General features: G+C 39.4%; 1 protein-coding gene across 11 annotated transcripts in view; it reads left to right on the forward strand.

Moving 5' to 3' along the window:
• The window catches only part of TLN2 (talin 2), a 565,589-nt gene that overhangs the window by 403,345 nt on the left and 139,993 nt on the right, over positions 1-22,251 (forward strand). For all 11 annotated transcript variants that reach the window (XM_072612946.1, XM_072612883.1, XM_072612950.1 and 8 more), the window contains 5 exons: positions 4,758-4,966; positions 6,898-7,017; positions 7,884-8,081; positions 9,070-9,209; positions 19,152-19,245. In XM_072612946.1, coding sequence (XP_072469047.1) covers positions 4,758-4,966; positions 6,898-7,017; positions 7,884-8,081; positions 9,070-9,209; positions 19,152-19,245 — 761 coding nt within the window. The remainder of the gene's footprint in view (positions 1-4,757; positions 4,967-6,897; positions 7,018-7,883; positions 8,082-9,069; positions 9,210-19,151; positions 19,246-22,251) is intronic.

Here is a 22,251-nt window from a genome sequence, read left to right on the forward strand (position 1 = left end):
GATTTGAACTCAGGAGGAGGAGTCTTCCTGAGTCAGGCCCAGCACTCTATCTGCTGTACCCCCTAGCTGCATATATTAATTAGCACTTACTAAAGACTTGCTGATGAATTGAGGGAATTTTTTTCCCCCATAAAAGTGAAAGTTTGAGATATTCTGTTTGATTGATCAAGTACTCTAACAGAAAGAACATTAGTGTAGATATACCACATATTGGTAACTCATTTTTGAAAAATTAGAATACAAGAAAATTCTTATCACAGGAAGAGTCTTAAATTTAATTTTACCCTTCCTTCATAACTCAGAAAGTATTTCAGGATCTTCATTATGAACACCATTCATTACTCTTCTGTACAGAATACATTTTCTGTTTATTTGCTTTCTGGGTGTTTGGAAAAGGTAACAGATGTAGTAGGATGAGCACGAGACTTGTATTTGGGAGAACTGGAGCCAAATGCCAGTCCTAACAATTAAATTCTGTTTGACCCTGAGCAAATCACTTTTAGCTTTTCTGAAACTCAGTTTCTTCATCTTTCAAATAAAATGAGTCATCATTTCACTTCTACTTGTGTTATGGTGATAAATGTGAGTTTCCATTCTAGATAAAGAAATATTTACCATTAGTATCTTTAACCATCATTCTTAAAGTTTTATCCCATCTCTTAATGACGACTTTCTCTCTGTGTTTGGTAATGCTTTTCAAACTTCCCCTCCCTCCGAGAGCACCTCAGGAGAAAGGTGCTGTCTGTTTACGGCATGTGTGCATGCATTTTGTAACCAACACAGCTACTTCATTGGGCAGTATTCTACCTCTGTAATTTGTCGCTTTCTCTGTCTCTTCAGTTCAGGTTTTTCAGTAAAGCTACGGGCTTAAAGAACAAACAGGGGCTTCGTGTTTAGTATAGGGCTTTGCATGTAGTAGCTGCTTAATAAATTGAGTATTCTAAGGCAATACTAATGGAAGACATAGAGATTGTGGTGTTGTGGGTTTTCTCTTCTTCTACACCTACTAGTGGGGAAACTGCTCAAAGGCTGGGATAGCTTCATATTTCCTACTGAGTTCAAAAATATCAAGTGATCAGTAAATATTGAATGAATGAATGAATGAATGAATGAATGAGAGAATGATGAAACCTTTCTTTATCATCCCGAAGTTATCTTCAGTGTCTCAAATAACATCAGAGTTACAGATTTTCATGTGTATAAAGTTTTCACCAGTCCCTGTATCCAGCTATTGTGGGACTCATTTAAAAATAATTTTGAGACAAGTTTAAATCCTTTTCCCTCTCCCCCAGACCAATCGTGTGGTAGCTGACTTTTACTTACATGGTTGTATCTGTCCAATTGTGATTTTAAATTCTAGGATAAAGAAGTCCCTATAATAAGGACCAGCCATTATAAGGGGTTTCTTCTGTATTTAATCTCACTGGTGCATATTTTCCAGACACTGCTATTGAACATAATTTAGGATCCAGATGGTGAAGGAGCTGCTGAAGTAATTTATGGCTTCGAATGCTTTTTTGTAGTTTTTAAAAATCCCTTTGCAATGCTTTCCCAATCTCAGGCCTGGCAATGTACCTCAGACCACAGAATTGTTTTGTTTTGCTTTCTAAAGCTGCCCCCCATGGTGGTCACCATTCAGACTGTTACTGCCAATTCAACCACTGGACAACATTAGGTTTTTGCCAGGTCCTTACAGTGATCTGTTTTGGCCTTTCTCCTTCTTTATTATTGGTGGTTTCCTCTTTCATGCCATGGAGATCTTCAAGCTGTATGAGTTTCAGAGGGAGTCTTGAGTCGAAATTATTTGGGATGAACATACTTAAATCTTTGAAATTTGCCTTTTCCTCTTTGCATCTTTTTTTTTCTGAGTTGATTTTCTCACTCTTGCTTTCTGCATATAATTTTCATCTGCAGAAATGTGTTTTGCACCAAGTGAATCTTCATAGAAATGCCTTTTCTAGCTTCCTCTACCAAATCTTGTGTTCTCTGTACCTGAAATCAGGTTGGATTCTAGATCAGAGGTGATAAGCAAGAAAATGAAAAGAAGATACAACTTGGAGCTGGAATCAATCCGTCTCAGGCACTGTTCTAGGTTCTGGGATTACAAATGTAAAGCATACATCAATTCCTGTTCTGGGAGTCTTACATTCTAACAATAATATAAGGAACCTGAGAGATCATCTAGTTTAATTCTTCTTATTTTATAGACAAGGAGATGAGGTCCAGAGAGACTAATTTTCCCAAGTTCACATGTTTTCTAAATGGCAGATTTTGAGCTAGAAGCCAAGCCTTTTTATTTCTCTCCCTGTGCTACATATGCTTCCTCTGTAAAGCAAAGGCTTAGGTCTGAAATCAAATGACCATTCCACTCATCTTTTATCTTTTTGGTTCACATTAATCTCACTTATTTTTGCACATTTTCTTGTGAACTTGTCATTAACAATCTCCCTTCCTCCCGCCCCCCCCCCCAGCCACAACAAAAATTATTTTGTTTCAAAGTGCTCCAATCTATATAAACTATGCTTGCAGCTTGTCATATGATAAAGTAGGGATTGGGAACTTTGTAATTTCCACTCATTAGGTTATAGAGCTAGATCCCAGCTGCGTCTTTTCCTAAATATTTACAGATTAACCAGCCTGAGATAACAACCACACTGTCTCACTTATGTATCTGAGTCTCTTCTGGTGTCTTTACTGCACCTTGCTCTGAAATGAAGGGACCACCCACTGACTCCTCAGACTAAGCCAAAATGTTTCCCTGCTGCAGATACAGAGTTTAACTTTGAACCTTCTGAAAATTATCATATGAAGGTTAGTGTTGAAGACTGTGAACTGTTGGGGAGTTTTTATATATTTTTCTTCTCCATGTTTTCCAATAGGACACTTGCATACTGCTGTATCTTTCTCATCCATTCATGTCTTGGCTGTGCCAGGCAAAGATTTTCCTATTTATTGGCATGACAGTGTTGGTGGATAAGTGCTCGATGTCTGCAGAGGATAAATTGGAATTGAGGAGGAAGGAGGGAAATAGGTTAAGTGGTGTATAAGTAAACTTCAGAGGCTAGAGAGAATTAGCTTCAGCCCTAGGGCATCATCAGGGAGGCAAAAAGCAGACAGACAGATGGATAGATAAGCATTTGTGAAATGTGTTATTGTGTACCAAGTCTTGTGCTAAATTTCGGGATTGATACAAGTACACACACAAGCAGTCCGTGCTGTGAAGGAGCTTTTGTTCTAAAGGGAAGAGACAACTCATAAAGAAGAGCTGGAAACAGGGAGTTTGGTTACCCACCAAAAGATGCTTTGGAGCTAGTAGTGGGCAACTGGAGTGAAGGCTCAGCTCCAGGAAGGCTTCGGGCAAAGCTCCCCTATCAGAGGCCTTCATTTCTTCCTACCCATATCTCCCAGCATTGTAGAATTTGCTTTTTCTCTAGCGGTGATGGGCCAGTACACTGGTGCAGGCCACCCCAGAATGAGCTACCATACAGACAGACCTCAGTTCTCACAGTATTTGGGGGCATTCCCATGCTTCTCCCAGAGCATGTCACCACTGTTACTATAGTCTTGTCTCATCCAGGCAAGCAATCTGGAAATGAATTACACGTTAGTAATGAAGATATATGTGTGTGTGTATACATACATTTTGGTGTCTAATAGTAGCCATCTCTAGGGTGGAGGGAGGAAGGAAGAAAAGGAGAAAAGAACTTCCATGAGAACTTTATTATATATTTAAAAGGAATAGCAAGTTGTACGTAATAGATTTGCAGTTTCATGTGCAATCCTCTTTTTTCCCCCTATTCTGTGTTATGGAAGTACCTGATTTGTTAAGTTCAGAATAAAATAAAAAAATAAGTGTGTATTATACTTTAAGACTTATAAAAAACTTTCATCCTAGCAACCCTGGGAGCTGTGGAGTACAAGATATTATCTATGTTTTGGAGATGAGAAAATTGACTCACCATGAAAGAGGTTAAGAGACATATCCAGGCTTTACACTGACAGTAAATAGTAACAGTAAGACTTTGAACCCAAGTTCTGTAGATTTCAAAAATAGCTTCGTGCTATTGTGAGTCAGGTCATGTGCGCACCTTCAGCCACTTATATCTCTATTTGCTTGCCTGCAAGCGAGCAAGGTACTCGTGCTTGCTTCAGTAGACTCTCTCATTGGACGTATTCCCAGTACCTACCTCGTTCTCCCCCATCACTGTCACTTCCAGCACCTCACACCCATCATGGCCACATCACACCCTTGTCATGACCTCCTCGTGGTGGATCAATACCCAGACCCCAGTTTTACAAGTTTTACCTTTGTGAGCCTTGGACAGTTGAATTGTTTGATGGGACCTCAGAGAAGGTGGCAGGTCAGTTTTATGACCCAAACTCCTGCCATCACCTTGATAAATATCTGAGCGGACATCCTTGAGAGGGTAGTAACAAAATGAGGTTTAGAACAAGTTGGAGGTCTTTGTCGTTATATTCTCCTCTTGAATGCCCTTGAGAAGACATTAGTCTTTCCCTGTTGCTATTTTACCTTGTGGTCATTTGTTAACTCATCTCCTACTAATGTCAGGAAGACCCCTCTTTCAGTGGCCCTAAAGAACTGATCCGTTTTAGCCAGTAACTACAGGAAGTCTCTTTCCGTCTTCAGGAGTGTAAATGATCATTATGCCCCATCATAATTTTGTTGCTCATTGTAGATTTAAATACTGGCTTTATATGGTATTCTAACAGACAGTCTGGTGGATTTTTCCTTGAAGGAGTGGCCGCAAGAGAGACAGCACAGGCCTTGAAAACTCTGGCCCAGGCAGCTCGGGGAGTAGCAGCATCCACCAATGATCCTGCAGCAGCTCATGCTATGTTGGATTCTGCCCGAGATGTGATGGAAGGCTCAGCCATGCTCATCCAAGAAGCCAAGCAGGCTCTGATTGCCCCTGGAGATGCAGAAAGTCAACAGAGACTAGCTCAGGTGAGTCCAAAGGGTAGGATTTATGGCTTACCATAGATGGGGATAACTTGGTAGGCTGGTACTTGGGATAGAATACTTGATGCTGACTTTACTAAACTTATCTATTACCATCCCCTACCCATTAAATGCCTTAGCTATAGTATAAGCTTCCAGAGAGATCTAAGTTCTTTGAACCATATACGATGTAGAATAACCCAGTTCAGTTCTACTGTAGCGTGTGAGCATGGCATTGATATGCAGAGCTGGCATAAAGCATTTGTGTGCTAGAAAGCAAGGTGCAGAAATGGTATCCTTATACATTATGGCCCATAAGGGCTCTGTAGCCTACACTGCAACATTCATGACTTAAAAGACGAATATCAGCATGTGTAGGAGTCATAATTTTTTTATGTTGAATGTGCACATTTATTTTTTTAAAAGGCATCCCTCATTAGGTCTTCATGTGACTTGGCAATTTACTTCACCTGTGTCTAGGGCCAGCTAGGTTCAGTTTGCCCCTACTCATCCGCCTCTGCCCCCCCCCAAAAAATCATGTGAAAAGGCCTAAAATTTTCTGAATTATCTGCTAAAGAACTTAGGGCCCCAGACTTTAACCTGCTATGCTAGCTGCATGAGCCTGGGCGTTTTAACCACTCCATATTCTCAGTAGCTCTGGCCCAAAGGATTGTAGATCTGAGAGCTGGAAGGAATCTTGGATCTAATCAGACCCAACCCCCTCATGTTTCTATGAGGGGGGTTAATTGACTTGCCCATAATCATACCAACATTAAAATTCAGTCAGAGATGGCTTTTGAACTCAGTTGCTCTTACTCCCAAGCAAGTATTCTCTTTTTTAAAGGATATGTTGTTCTCTTACGCTGTAAATTCCAGCAACTTCTTCCTCGTGGGCCCACTCTCGGTTGGCTGAGGAGCCTTGACGTGCTCCATTTCTAACCTCTGTTCCTTTTCTGAGCAACCTCATGGCCCTGTAGGCCCCAAGGACTCACTATATGAAGTGAAGACTAGCCCCCTGCAGCTCAGAATTCCCAGGCTCAAGAAAGCCAACAGCTTTAACCTCCCCAGTAGCTATCATGCCCAATTGTATTCTGTTTAAGCGAACAGAAGAGTACCCATTTCAAGCTGAAGCAACAAGAGAGGTCTCTGCCAGTGCAAAATAACACATCCCAAAATGAGGATAACTCAAGAGATATAGTCACTCAAATTAGATAGAATAAAGTTTTAGGACCTTGTTTTAAATGACTTTTCTGAATCAGGGAACTCAGAATAAGCTTTCAGCCTTGTGACCTCAGCAAAGCTCATAAGATAAAGATGGTTCCAGTTTTTTTTCTTTGACACAGCTTGAGCTAGTTGTGGCTTCTCAGCTAAAGCTATCAGAATCTAAAAACACCTTGGACTTACTCTAAGGCATCTGCTTGGGTGCATTCTATCACCAAGTTAACCCCACTGGCAGGTCAGAATGTTATACTCAGGTGCCTTGGCTTTGGGCTCAGAACCTTTGCTGAGAAGTAGTTTAATAGCCTCATTTTTTTTTTTACTGGAAATGTGATTTCATTGGCATAGGAAGTTTCTGGTAATGAATTCATACCAGTGCAAATTCACACTTCTTTGCAATGCATGGTCGTAGAGGCTCTTTATGGAGTCCCTGAGATTTTAAGTGCCCAGGGTCACGTTCAGTATGTATTAGAAGGGGGATTGATTTAGATCTTTTCAGAGGCCGTTTCTCTCTCCATTTCACCACACTGCCATTTTAGGGAGATACTGACAGTTTCCATGACTAACACCCTTTGGGGAGGTAGACACTGCAATCTTACCAGGATTGGGATGTCCATTCTTCATTATTTTAGCAGCATAGAATTTGCATCCAAGGGACACTTAATTTGAGCAAGGTGAGATTCAAAGAACCCTTTTATTATCCTGTTTTTCCTTCTAAGGTGGCCAAAGCTGTCTCACACTCTTTGAACAACTGTGTGAATTGCCTCCCGGGACAGAAGGATGTGGACGTGGCCTTGAAGAGCATTGGCGAGTCCAGCAAGAAGCTACTTGTTGATTCGGTGAGAAGAATCATTTTATTAGAGATGGTTAAGTGTTTGGATGCTTTTCCAGTTTAAAATAGGGAGTCTTTGTGTCCTGAGAAGGTTACTTGGAGAAACTCTATTTCTTAGGATGTTTCTCTTTTGTTTTAAACTTTTGCTTCCTCTTGTCACTTGGAGGTAAAACTGATTTCCATAGTTGTACTAAATTCCATTTCCTCAGTATACCTTTTCCAGTGGCTCCATAACTCATTGCTTTTTAAGGTTATCTTAGCAGATAAAGTCAGCGTGGGGGAATATGAACTTTGATCTCATCTCTATTGGTTGTTCCTCTGCTGCATTAGGAGGAGGACAAAAGGGAGACAGACCCAGTGTACTTAATGGATATTGTTACTTGTACTATCTGACACTTTTGTCAGTCATCCCCTCTGGGGCATGGAAAATTACTAGCGGAGATCAGAAGTACAACAATACAAACCATTGTAGATTTCTCTAAACCTTATAATTATTTTATGTCTATATTACAGATGTTAATTGTTGGTGGTTTAGAAAATCAGAAGGCCCTAAATGTGGTAGTGAGGGTTTTTTTTCCTACTCTTAGGTTTTGAGACTTAAAAAACAAGTAAGTCCATTATTGAAGCATCTTTCCATCTAAAATCTTAATCTCTTGGGTTCAACACTTTGTACCATCTTCCTGACTTTAGATTTGTTCTCTGTCTCAAAGGTAAGCCTCCAGTTCAATGTCGAAGGACAAGGTTAACTTGGAGTAGGATCACAAAGAGACTTAGTACTTTCTCGTCTAAGCTTTATCATTACATACTTCATGATACACATACTCATACATCAAAGGTGAAAGTCACTTATTTCTCTGTCTTTTCTTATCCTAGCTCCCACCAAGTACCAAGCCTTTCCAAGAAGCCCAAAGTGAATTGAACCAGGCTGCAGCGGACCTGAACCAGTCAGCAGGGGAAGTAGTCCATGCCACTCGGGGACAAAGTGGAGAACTTGCAGCTGCCTCTGGAAAATTCAGTGATGACTTTGATGAATTCCTTGATGCTGGCATTGAGATGGCTGGTCAAGCTCAGGTAGGTGGCAGTGGTGGTGGTGGTGATGCCTGGTCCTGAGTTCACATGTACCTGTATGCTTCTTGGGAAGATACATGATCCATGATGAACCCATTAGAACGGTGCTCTCCAAAAGTGTGTCAAACTTGCATCCTTGCCAGTGAAAGAAGTATTTCCAGGCTCCAAAGGATGAGTTTTTCTTTTCTTGTCCTTGCTTAGGCAATTTCTCTTTTTACTTATGCCATTTTGGGGAGAAACATGAGATAAATTTAACAGAGATTAGAGTAGCAAATTGGAATTTAACATAACTTAGTATAAGTTTGTGTTTATATTTTCTCATGCTGGTTGGTGCACTTAAAGCTATTGTTTTGAAACCTAGTATCAATTAAATTTTCCCTCCTACAGATGAATTGATCAACCTCTTTTTAGAGCAAGGGAACATGACAAGCCTAATATCACTGTTTTCTGAACTCCAGTCACCACCCTAAGAGAGATTAAGGGTATTTCTTGCTCTCTTATCTGTTAAAGGTGTTTTCTTTTCCTTTTTTTTTTTTTTAATTTTCAGATGCTAGGCCAGGTGAGAAATGTGTCTTTTTACTGTGTAGAAGCTGCTGGAATGTAATCAGCCCTGAGAACAGACAATGTGGGTCGTTTGTGCCAGGCTGAGATGTACAAACTGCTTGACAACCCAAGCATTGTTAAGCAAGTTGCTGGAATTGTTTGTGGGGCGTGTGTCTGCATGCACGCACTTAGAAACACAGTTCCTGTAAGACACTCAGTTTCTTCAGGATAGATTTCTGTCCCCAGAACGTGATGTGTGGAGGGGCATCCCTCTGGATAAGGGGAGCCGCTGATCAGCATCCTACAGAGGCAGGCATCTGGAGACAGGGTCTGCATAATGGGATCTCTACGGATAACTTACTTCTCTTTCAAAATGCTCCCTGTGGCCCTGTGAGTCCCAGGGATGATGTACAGACCATAGTTAGTTTGGTTCCTTTTGACTTTCCAGACTAAAGAGGACCAGATCCAAGTGATAGGGAACCTCAAGAATATCTCCATGGCATCCAGTAAGCTGTTACTAGCTGCTAAATCTCTCTCCGTTGATCCAGGGGCCCCTAATGCAAAAAATCTCTTAGCAGCAGCTGCAAGGTAAGAGGGAAAAGCCTGAGGGGTTATGCTGTGTCACTGTGACAATTCTTTTCTCTTGTAATGTCTTTAAATGCTTGATTCTAAGTTCTTGTGTGTATATTACTGCAAGTGGAAATGAACCCTTAGACGTGGTAGTTTATAAAGTTGGATGTTCATGCATTTGCGTTTTACTTTAAATGAACATGTGTCCTGCACATAGTACACATTTAATGATGGTTTATTGTATTGAATTTAGGGTTAGAGTTTTCTTCCCACAAGACTTTTTTCTCCTTTTAATCCTAATAATTCACATTTCTAGTGATTTAAAATTTGCGAAGCCCTTTCCTAACAACAGCCCTGAGAGGTTGGTAGTATGAATATTATTTTGCTCAAAATACGTTTGTCCATTTTACAGATAAAGAAACTTGGGCTCTAAGTGGTTAAATGAATTATCCATATTCATATATCTAGTAAATGTCCAGGTTGTACATTTGAACTCCAATCTCTTCATTTCAAATCTGTGCAATCTTTACTAAATTCTAAATTTCATTCATTTTTGCAGGCTCAGTTTAGAATTATTTTTTTGACTGCTCAGTCCTTGGACCCATTCAATTTCTTCCTCTTTTTTTTAAGCTCTAAATATAGCTAAATTTCCTATTTACCATTGCATTTGACCATCACTTCTTCCCCCATGACAGTAATATCATTGATTTATCTCTTACTCCTTGTGAAGCTGCTTTAGAGGTTTCCTTTTGCTTGTGGAGCTCGCAAGTTTTCTTATGGTCCTAACCAAAATTTTTGATTCCCTTCCACTCCTAGATAGTTCTTCAATCTATCTTAGGACAGGAGCTACCATAGAATGGACAAATACCCTAAGATCTTTCAAATTCCCTTTCTTTAATTCTGAACTTAACAAATATGAAATAAAGGGGCATTTCCAAATACATGGTTGAACAGAAAAATAGGATTTTATCCAAAACGATGAATCTCTCTTATGTACAGCTGGTTTTTCTTTTTCCCATAAATTCAAATGTAACTGCCGTCGCTTTCCTCTTTGCCTATTTTTTCTAGGTTTCTCTTTTCTTTCTCTTTTCTTAAGCTTTTGGCAACTCTATGACATATTCTCCACCAACAGCCTCCATTAGAAAGAAAAATATAAAAATAGAAGCAAAATTCTTAAAACAAATATGCAGTCAGTCAAACAAACTCCCACAATAGCCATGTCTCAAACTGTGTGTCTCATTCTGAATCCTGAGTCCATCATCTTTCTTTCAGGAAATGAATAGCAGGCTCCATCATTGGTCTTCTGAAGTCATGGTTGGTCATCGCATTTATCAGTTTTTAGTCTTTCAAAGCTGTTTTTCTCTATAATGTTGTTTTTATTGCTGGAGATTGTTTTCCTGGTTCTGCTTATTTTATTCTTTATCAACTTGATACAAGTCTTCTTAAGTTTCAATAAAACTGTCCTTTTCATTATTTCTTATAGCATAATAATAATTATATTATACTATATTATAGTATATAATACTATAGTATAATATAGTATAATAGTAATTGCTTTCATATAGCATAATTTATTCAGGCATTTCTCTGTTGTTTCCAAGTCTTTGCCACTATGGACAGAACTGATGCAAACATTTTTGAACATATGGAGCCATCTTCTCTTTTTGATCTCTTGGATGTACAGACCTGGCAGCGGTATTGTTGGTTCAAAGGTGATGCACGATCGTGACTTTCTAAATGCTTTCCAAAATAGCCGAAGTGTTTAACATTTTCCCCGATAATCCGTTAGCATGGATTTTTTTCTTTAAACCATTCCAACTTTTGTCAGTTTTTTTCTCTCGTTTTTACCAATTATATAGTTAGGAGGTAGAACGTTGACTTAATTTTCTTTAAAAATTAGTGATTTGGAACATTTTTTCCTAAACTTATTCATAACTAGGATTTCTTCCTTTGAAAACTGCCTGTTCATTTCCTTTGCTCATTCTATCTATTGGGACATGGCTCTTGTTCTTGTAAATTTGAATCAGTTCCTTATATATCTTGGTTATGAGGCTTCAATCAGAGAAACGTACTATGAGGATTTTTTCCACTTCACTATTTCCAGTCTAATTTTAACTACCCAAGTTTTGACTGTGCAAGCCATTTTGCATTATATGTGATGTGATCAAAATTGTCCATTTTTTTCTTTGTGGTCCTCGCTGTCCCGTGTTTAGTCAGGCACTCTTTCCCCCATCCATAGCTGTGCTCCGTTTCTTAATTGATTTGCAAAAGAACTCTTTCACTTTGCAGATCTCTTGTTCTCCCAGTTGGATTTTTAGCAACTGTAGCTGATTCTTTACCCTTCCTTCACCTCCCTAACTTGCCAAGATAAAGTTTTTGATAAAGTTCTTCACAGGTTTCTCTCCTGAGATGGCTTTCATTATCTTACATGTTTTAAATGAGCTCAAAATGACAGTAACTTGAAAGTTTCCAGTCTGGAACCTGCTGTTCATTGCCTTAGATCATGAAAAGGAAAATCTAGCAAAGTAGAACCAGTTTTCAGAGCTGAGATATCCTAGGGGAAGGTCAAAGTTGGTCTTTTAAAATTCTAGATGTCAAATGAAAGAGCTGCTCCAAATGAATATCCTCAGCATTCATAATATTCGTCCCTACTTACAAAATTGAAGATAATTGAGGATAAACGTGTCCCTCTTAAAAAAATGAAAAGAAATCTTTCCGGGACACAATGGATTATCCAAAGTTTTCTATCACTCAAAATGAGCATAGAAGCCCAGGGACCATTGAAAACTATCCTGTTGCATTGCTTCACCTTTTAATAGCTCATCTAGGAATTATTAGATCATAAATTTAGAGTAAGAAGGAACCTAGAGAGACCATTTAATTCAACTCTCATTCTACAGCTGAGGAATTGAGGCCCAGAAAGGTTAAGTTACTTAAGTAACACAGAGTTAAGTAATGCAGAAGTAATTACATACACATACATACGCACACATACACACACACACACACACACACACACACACACAAAATCACACTTTTTTTTTTTTTTTTAACAAATGAGAGAACTGTAGCTCTTTAAGGCAGCGTGGCACAGTGTAAGAGTGATAAGCTTAGAATGCTGGCTATGGAGTCCCATCAGACCTGAATTCAAATCCTAGCCGTACCATTTACAGTGGTGTACTGGATAGAGTTCCGCTCCTGAAATCAGGAAGACTCAACATCCTGAGTTCAAATGTGACCTCAGACACTTACTACCTGGGTGACCCTGGGCAAGTCATGTTTGCCTCGGTTTCCTCATCTGTAGAAGGAGTTGGAGAAGAAAATGGCAAACCACTCCAGTTTCTGTGCCAAGAAAACCCCAGATGGGTTCATGAGGAGTTAGACACGACTGACATGACTACTTTTTAACCCAAAATCTATTATCCTATGGCCCTATTACTTTGGCAGGGTCACACAGATAGTACACAGCTCAACTGAATCAAAGTTGAGTGCTTCCTCCATTGCATGCTACCAATTAATCATGTAAGAGTGCCCAAATTAAAATATCTCCATTGCAAGAGGAAACTGTTGTGAGCAGATGCTGGCAGCTACTCCCTAGGGATCTACATCTTTTGTGGAGCATTTTTCTCCCCAGTTTTAATCCAGGGTAGAAATGCTGGGGACAAAGAAGGGGTCTGTTCCTGTCACAGTTAGATCTTCTTGAGGTTACTGTAAACTTTGGCTAAGCAACTCAGCCAGGAAGGATGAGCATGTACGGTGGCTAGACATCATCTTAAATCTTCAGCATTCTAGTCATTACTTCTGCTGTTGCAGGATGAGAAAATCATAGATCTACATCCAAGAATGCCCATACAGGTCACCTAGTCCTAAGGGATTGAACACACAGCCCACAGCACTCTAATGGGGCCTGAACCCAAATTAAAATGTAATTCAGAAATATTTAGCAAAATAAACAAAAATATGATAGAATATAAGTAATACTAGTATGTGGTTTTCTAAGGGTTGGGGTTTCACATTTCTGTTTGAATTTGATACCAAGTCAAGCCTAAGTACTTCATTCCATAGATAAGGAAACTCAGCCTTAGTAAGAAATGAAGTGGCCTGCCCAACGTCACAAGGGCGACCCAAAATCTGCGTTCTTTCAACTCTACCCTTCTGCTGAATTATTCTAAATTATCTAATTCTGAAATATTAGAATATCTGAATTCTACCAAATTATTAAGGTTAGAGTTGAAATCAGTCTTAGATGTAATCTGGTAAAAGCATTCATTTGATCTACTTTTTTCTTTTCTTTTTTTGTTTGAGGTGGGGGAAGGCAAGGCATTTGGGGTCAAGTGACTTGCTCAAGGTCACACAGCTACTAAGTTTCTGAGGCTGGATTTGAACTCAGGTCCTCCTCACTCCAGGGCCAGTGCACCAACTAACTGCCTCATATTTAGTTTTTTCAATGAAGTTTTGTTGTCTTTTCTAAACTACTAGAAAATAGTCACATATAGAAATAAAGGGGAGGGGGTACATTATTCACAAAACGGTTAACTCTTTATTTGTTGTCTTTTAAGTGTATATTGACTTTCAAAAGATAATAACAAAATAATCTCTTGGTTTCCATGTTCCCTTTTGAGCTCTTTTCCTTCTGTGTAATGTCCCCTATAGTTGTTGCACAGTTACCATCAGTATGACTGTTGTTCTGATTGGCCATACTTCCTCATAGCCTTCATATTGGTCACCTAGTATGGGCAGGTACTCTTCTGTTACTCATATGTCACAATATTAGCATGTTCACAACCTTTGAGGCAGAGATTCTTAGCCATTTTTTTGTGTCCTGGACCCCTTTGGAAGTTGGCACAGCCTGTGGACCCCTTTTCACAATCAAGTTTTAAAGTGTATAAAATAAAATTCATAGGATTACAGAAGAAACCAATTATATTGAAATGGAGTTAGCAGAATATTTTCAAAGAACAAGTTCACAGACCTTAGGGTATGAACTCCTTGCTTTAGACACATTGCTAACCCCTCACTTTTCATAGAAGAGGAAACTGAGACCCAGAGAGGTGACAGTCTCTTCCTTAGGGTCATAGAAAACCCAAGGTTAGATCTTTGGGCTCCTGATTCCCTGGTCATAGCTCTTTTCATTATCTATGCTGATAGCTCTTGGTTATTCATATGGCTGTCATATGACTGAACGGTAATGCCACTGCTGCTTCTCAGGGCATGAACAAGCCAGTCCAGTGTCTCAGTCCTGAATTTCCAGGCTCTCCCTTCTCCCCTCCCCCAACATTTTCAAACTTGTGCCTGTTGTTCTTTGTTGGACTGTTCATCCCTTCTGCCCAAGGAAAAGCCAATTCTCTTCTCTATAGAAAAGGGGACATATCTGTGTGTAATGGACCCTCATTTCTTCCTTAGGATAAAAGCAAAGGGAGGGGAGGGCAGAAGACATTTGAAGAACCCTGTCATCTGTTTCAAATATCTACAGTGGCATAGCTTTCACTTTATTTTCATTTGCTTTCATTTCACATTAGGAATGTGGAAACTTGTTTATTTCCTTCAATTGTGCTGGTTCAGGATGTTGCCAAATCTCATGAGTCTGGTTGAGCTGAGAACCATTTTCGCAGGTTTTCACCAACCCCTGCCTTGAGATAAGCAGCTGGGTTGGTGCTCTTTGATTGCATCCAGAGACTGAGAAACCAATTTTCAGTTGGAAGAAAAAGGTGCTCTGCCTCCATTCTCCCTCCCTGCCGCTGTTGTTGACACTGCCACCTTGCCAAGCCCCTGGCATGAAATACTCGACAACTTGAGAAGCAATTTACCCTTCTCCCCTTCCAAAGCTGCCCAAGATGCTGAGGTTATACTGGGGATCACAGGACCCATTTCCACTTCTGTCCCAGCCGTAGCATTGACTCTCTAGGAACCTGCAATTTAATTAACACCTGTCTCCCTCGTTGCCCCTTGTATTTTGCCATCGGTCCCTGCGGACCCTGTCACCAAAGCTGGAACAGCAATTCTCTTTGTATAAGAGAAGAGAGAGGAGAATTGGGATGTGCAAGAAAAAAATGGTCTTTTTGCATTTGCCTTTGGTCATACTATTTCTTCCTTCTCAGTCCTAAGTGCTCTCCCGCTTTGCTTCTTTCCACTTAAATAGTAACCATTCTTGAGAGTACAAATCAGATTCTACCTCTTTAAAAAGACTTGGATGGCCATTCAAGCCCCAGCTGATTTCTTTCTTGCCACATCTGATCTCCTATTGGCGTTTGATTATTTCATCCGCAGTCTTCCCATTTCCCCTATAAAACCAGAAAATATATAATGCATCTATTTGTCTATCTGCATCCATGTACTACGTATGTGTGTGTATAACTGTAGCTGTATACATAGATAATATATACTGTAGATAAAATGTGTATATATACATGTATGTATGTGTACATATATATATATATAGTCTGTTGTATATACATATGTGTTTGTGGAGAACAGGGGAGAAAGAAAGAGACAGATAGACAGTGCTCTTGGGCAATTTTTGTGTCATCTCTTTGCTAGGTTTCTTGCACTCCTATTTACCTTTTTGCAGGCATATGTCACATGTCCCTAAATAGATTGTAATTGAATTCAGCAAACATTTATTCAGGACCCCTCACAGGTGAAGTCTGGACCATAGTGACTGTAGTCATGTAGTACTGCACCAAGTACTTAAGACAAGGGTCCAAGTTTTACAAGTCTTATCTCTTCACTACCCTAGTATTGTACCTTATAAGTAATGGGCATTCCACAAATATTTTTTGCTCATTGAATCTCTTTATCTTCACTAGACTTTAAGTAATTCAGAGGCAGGAATAATGCCTTCACCATCTTCTCTGTCCCCCACCATGGTTGATGGTTATCCATACTTATTGTAGATTTTTTTTTTCCCTATGCTGTATCCCTTAAGATACTCTGGTTTGGGTCATTTTAGCATCAGTGAACACTGAACAGTTTTCAGGTTAGAAATCCCTTCAGTAATCTTCAAGGTTTGAGGCTCAAGTCTGTTTGCTTTTATCCTTGAATAGAGAAATGTCCCTGGTTTGTGTTTTCATTATCGGTCATGCTATCCCAGTGCCATATGGTAGCTGCCAACTCCAATATGTTCAATGCGTAATAATCTCTTGAGTGTCCTCTGCACAAGTGTGCAATTTCCTGAGTCAGCCCCATACAACCTTTCACTTTGGGCACCCTGACTTCACTTGTTTACTCTTTCTATACACTTGGAAGTGAATAAATAAATGTGACTGGTAGCTGAATCAGGTGTCTGTCTGTAATGCCTAATGAATTCCTCCACTATAAGATGTTACCCTATTTATTAAACAGACAGGTACCAGCCCTTCCTTTTATAATCTAATGTTCTAAACCAGATGACCCTGACATTGGTCAGAGCTGAAGATAGCCAAATAAAGAGTAGACACCCTGGAAAAAACATAAGCCAACTGAAGCTACATTTGCATACAAATACCAGGTGATCCTGACTTCACCTTACAACTGCTGTGCCACTAGAATGGAGTGTGTCAGTATACACTGATTTATTGATTTAGTAAGTGTTAGTCAGGCTCCTTCCCCTGAATGCAACCATAGTAAGAGGTACAGTTCCTCCTGCCCTTGAGGGTGGCATCCTACTACTTATGCCATATTGTTTCTACGTTGCGGGCAGTGGAGGAAAAAAATAACCCTCCTTTGTCATATGTTGTCCCAAATCAATACTCAAGTGTTGGATTTTTTCATCACTAGAATTACTAAAAATTTTGAGGAAAATCTATGGGCACATGAATGAATTAGACCAAAGCCAAATGGGGGGAGGGATTTTTTTTAGTTCTTTCCCTATCCAAAGTTCAAGATGTGTTTTTTTTCCTTTCTCTCCCCTAGCTCATCACCTTAAGTAAATCTAAAATTCAAACTAGAGTCTAGAGTCTTCTCATCAAATAATTAAGCTGATTGTCCTTTGCATATTGGAAAAGCCTGTTCGTTCAATTTGCATATCCTCTGGCAAACTCCAAACAATTTATTAGTAAAATACATTCATTCCTTGACTTCAAATCCTCTGCCCTTTCCATTGAACCAGGATTCACAGAGGGGGTTTGAAGTGGCAGCTTGATGTTGTCCAAAAAGCAGTGGATCTAGAGCCCACAGACCTGGGATTTGATCCAGGATTCTACCAACCAAGAGGGTTGGGGCCTCAGTTTCATCATCTACAGAAGTCAGAGATGTATAGCCTAGGCTGTTGAAAGACTAAGTGAGACCATATATGTTAAGAGCTTTATAAACTAGAAAGCGATGTATAAATAAGTCTCAGGTGCTGTTGTCATTTTTATTATAGGACTTGAACTTGGTCAGGAAGTGGAAGAATAACTCACATTTCATTACGATTCACTAAGTTCACAAAGCCACTGTCAAATATGGGTAGAATTTAGATAAATGGGAAGTGTATTCTAGGCAAAAGGGAATGATGTGAGCAAAGGTTTGGAAGGCGGAATAAGAATGATGTGCTAGGGAGAGGCACAATGCTCTGACTTTGCTTTATGTTGTCAGTTGTAAGAGGTAATTTTGGGTGATTTGGTTAAGAGCCAAATCGTGGAGAGAATTAAATCAAGCTGAAGATCTGTTTTCCTTTTTTCTCCCTCCCCTAATCTCATCCTTCAGTTGTATCCAACTCTTTGTGACCTCATGGACCACATCATTCATGGGGTTTTCTTGGGGTGGTTTGCCATTTCCTTCTCCAGTGGATTAAGGCAACAGATGTTAAATGACTTGCCCAGGGTCACACAGATAGTAATCGTCTGAGGCCAAATTTGAACTCATCTTCCTGACTTCAGGCCCAGCACTCTATCCACTGAACCACCTAAGTAAACAGAAGTTAAGACTTGCCCAAAGTCATACAACTGCTAGTCTGAGGCCAGATTTGAACTCAGGTCATCCTGACTCTAAGTCCCTAACCTTACTTATTCCATATTAATAAAAGATACTCAATAATTTAAGTAGTACCTCAAGGAACTTTCTTTCTCATTCACATTCTCCTCACTGGAACAGGCTGTCCTGGACTCACATACACCCTCCCATTCATTGGTTCTAGATCTATCTTTGCTCTCTCCTTAACTACGTTACCTTGAAACACCATTGCCAGCTCTACAAGGTCTATCAAATTTCATTACAGCACATAGTAGTGAAATGTGTGCCCTTGAAAAAATCCAGCTCTCTGAATTATGGATCTTACAGCCTAGAGTTGGTGGCAGCTTCTGCCTCTCGTTATAGAAGAGGCTGCTTAAGAAGGATTGGACACCAAGAATGTCCCAAGTTTTCACTCTTTCCCAAAGGTACATTGTGGTCCCAAAACAGTGCCAAGATTGGATCGAAAGTTCTGGTTTATTTCTTTGTGTCCCTGCTGTCTCTCCCCAACCCTCAAATGAAGATCACGTTTTTGTTAAAGAGTAGCGTTCAGGCCTACGTTTAAGGACTGTGAATTCATGTGGGATTAGACGAAAAGTAGTTTTAAAATTCCATTGCATTTTTTACAGCATGTTTGTGGTAATCAGTAGTCTCTTATTGAAATCTTAGAAATTATAAGAGGAGTTGTCCGGATGATTCTTTGTAAGTAGCTAGTTAAAGGTCTTAAGAACAATGTGATTATTGCTATTTCAACCCTGTTGGAAAATCTTGGTCATGTATATGAGACAGTCATTCATTCTGAAAAAAAGCACAGGTTCCCCTCACAAGTCAGCCCAATAATCAGATGATTTGGCTCTGCTTGAGGAAAAATTTTCTTCCTCAATTAGGTTTCCTTTTTTTTTCTCATTTATAACCTGTTGCTTACAGAAGAGCTTTAAATGGAGACCATACCCTACTTAATTCATTAATTGAATTTCTTATGAATTGGAAAAATAAAATAAGGGTAATTTCATCGTCAATCTTTATAAAAAATGCTTTTTTTTTCCTTCCTAGAGCTGTGACAGAAAGCATTAATCAGCTCATCACACTGTGTACCCAGCAAGCACCAGGCCAGAAGGAGTGTGACAATGCCCTCAGGGAACTTGAGGTATTATTACATGGAATGATACTTAGAGATTTCAAAAGATGGAAGGACAGGTGTAGTCCTTCCATTTTCTTGTAGGATTACTGTCCTGTGCCTTTCTTATTTTCTAGTCTTTCTGGGAAGGGAATTGTAAACCATCCTGGTGGACAGGAATTCCTCCTCCTGGCGGAGCTGAGGGAAGCATCAGATCTGCCTCTACCCTTGTGTTTAGGCAGAAATGTATTTAGTAGAAAGAGTCTCATATTTAGAGGAGGAGGAAGTAATTTTTACCAACTGCTCTTTGGCTGGCGCTATGGATGTAAGACCAAAACTGAACAAGTGGCTGAGGCAAGTTAAGATAATGTTATATCCTGAGTCTCTTGAGAATGGTAGCTCCCCTGGGACATACTGCTTAACGGAGAGAAGAATACATTTTGCCTGTCCATTTTGTCTTACTAGAGTTCTGGGTGATCCTGTAGGCAGAGTGTTATAAACTGACACTTCTTGACCAAAAGGGTTAAAGCAGAGTCAGAGTCTTGGGCCTCCCCATGACCTGATACTGACACAACTGAAGGCATATCTCAGGTCCTAGCTCTTGTACCTGAGTATAAAACCACAAGTATTTGTGACAGGAAATAAATGAAAATCTGTTCCTACCCAACCTTTGACAAGTCAGCCATTCCATAGATGGAGGGCATATTAAACGGACCAAAGTGACATCTCAGTAAAAATAAATTGGTTGTATTTCCTTGGACATTTGATTTCCCTACAGAGATGTTGCTTGGTTGTCAATCATTAAGAGCATTTGTACGTTCTTCAATTCATTTAGTTCTGACATTTTAGGATTACCCAAGCACCTGGAGGCAATTCCACAATCAACTAGAAATAATTGTGACTTCTCACTTGCCCAGGATGTAGTCTCTAGTGTTGACTTTTTATTGCTGGCCTTGGAGTAGTATCCTAGACCTTGGGATGTACAATAGCTTTATAAAATTGCTCAGACCCCTCTCCTCAGTCCTTGAATTTTTATCTACATATTTCTTAACAAAACCCATGGAGTCCTTAGGCCTTTTCCAAAATGTAATACCAGAAATCAGAATTCTGCTGTCATTTTTAGAAAGTCTTCATAATAAGCTGTGGGGTACTCTTTTTTGTACCCTGAGCTCAGGTTACTTCATTCACTGCCCGCTACAAAGAGAGAAACTTGAGCTGACTTTAAGAACTTTGAGTAACCTTAACACCCATTTTTTCTGGGATGACAGCCTCCAGAGCCCTGAACTTTTATAAGATTTTAGGCTGTTTGTGAAAAGTAGAGCTGACTTGATCACCTTAAACATAGGTTCAGTTGTTTGTCTTTACTCAGTGGCCTAGAGTTACATCAGCTTAGCTGTTTTTTCTTCTACCCTGTGTTTTTAAGTGGTCTGGTGGTTGAAGCAGATTCAGAAATCTTGATTGGATCTGCCAATTGTCTTTGGCAAAAAAGTGTTCCAGTTTGTTTGTTTCCCCTTTACATAGGAAAGAATAGGTATAAATTATATTATATAATGTATTTCATACCTGAATTAATATCTGAAGATGCTTTCATTAGGGAGAATGGAAAACAAAATTAAAATAATGGCCGTTAGTATTTAAAAAGAAAAACAATCATAGGATTCTGAATAGTCCAGTTAAAATAAATCCTATTTAAATGAATTTTGCTTTAAAGTGAATTCTTCAGAAAAAGTGAAACTGATGATAAATGAAGGAATTTGCGTGGTTGGTAAGATGAGCCCAGAATACTGGAGGCTATGTGAAATAGATTGCAGTTTTGAGGTTATAAACAACAGAAACAGTGATTAATTGAAAGAAAATAAGGGAAAATGAATTATGCTCCACAAAGGGTTCAACATCTATTGATAATTTATTTTTAGAGAGAGAGAGACTAATTTTTTTTAATTAGAAATTCACATTGATGAGTTTCTGCCCATCAGTTGCCCTTCTGGGTTGAAATTTAGTGTGCTTTTCCCTTCATAGTTGATTCTCAGGTAGTTGAAGCAGTGGAAATTGTCTATATATACATGGGGATAATGGAGATATTCTGTGATTTTGTAATAATAGCAAATAGCTCTTGTCCTCAGAGGAAGACAGAAAGAGTTTATTATCTTGGGGCTGATGCTTTTGGAAGCTACTCAGAATGCAAGGTGGTTGAGTGAGTCATTTTCACCATTAATAACCATGACCTGATTAAATTTTCAGTTATTTGGGGGGCATCTATCTTTTAAATTGATTAGCTTATAGATCTAGAGGGGACCTCAGAGGTCATCTAGTACGAACACTCTCATTTTTATAAATGAGGAAAATAAGACCCTGGACATTTTAAGTGATTTGCCAAGGTCATTTAGGCAACATAGCATCAGAGGCAGCTTTTTAACTCAGACTCCAAAACAAGTGTTCTTTCCATTCTCTCTTCAGATTTTCTTATGGTGTCCAAAGGGTTCTGCCTTTAGACGCCGCCATTTTTTTTACCCTGTCCCTTATACCTGTACCTTAAACTGAAGATGGATGCCATTGGGTTATGGTGGAAAGAGCACCCCCTTTGTGACTTTGGAAAAGTTCCTTGACCTCATCGGTATCTTCATCTGTGAAGTAGGCTAGACAGCCTCTGATGTCCCGTCTGTTATATCTGATAAACATTCTCATCGTCTTTCCTGTCTGATGCTTCTTAAGGCCTCATCATCAAGACATCTTATGAAGACAAATTTGGCTGCACTGGCTCAGTAGATAGAAAAATAGGTTAGACTTTTCTCCTTGATAGCATTTGAATACAGCTTATCCAGGACTTAGATAACAGATAACCAAAAGTGTGATGGTTAGTTCATGATGCCCATATGGAGAAACATAGAAGTAGGCTCCATATTTAATTAGCACCTTCACTGACAGAGTCTAGAAGGTTTAAGAGTCAGTAGCCTTTTGATGACTTTAAAAGAAAAACAAGACCAAATTAATCCACCACCCTGAATTTTCTTTCTGTCAGACTAGGCACAGATGAAT

This window comes from Notamacropus eugenii, chromosome 1, assembly GCF_028372415.1.
Source record: "Notamacropus eugenii isolate mMacEug1 chromosome 1, mMacEug1.pri_v2, whole genome shotgun sequence".
Lineage (NCBI taxonomy): Eukaryota > Metazoa > Chordata > Mammalia > Diprotodontia > Macropodidae > Notamacropus > Notamacropus eugenii.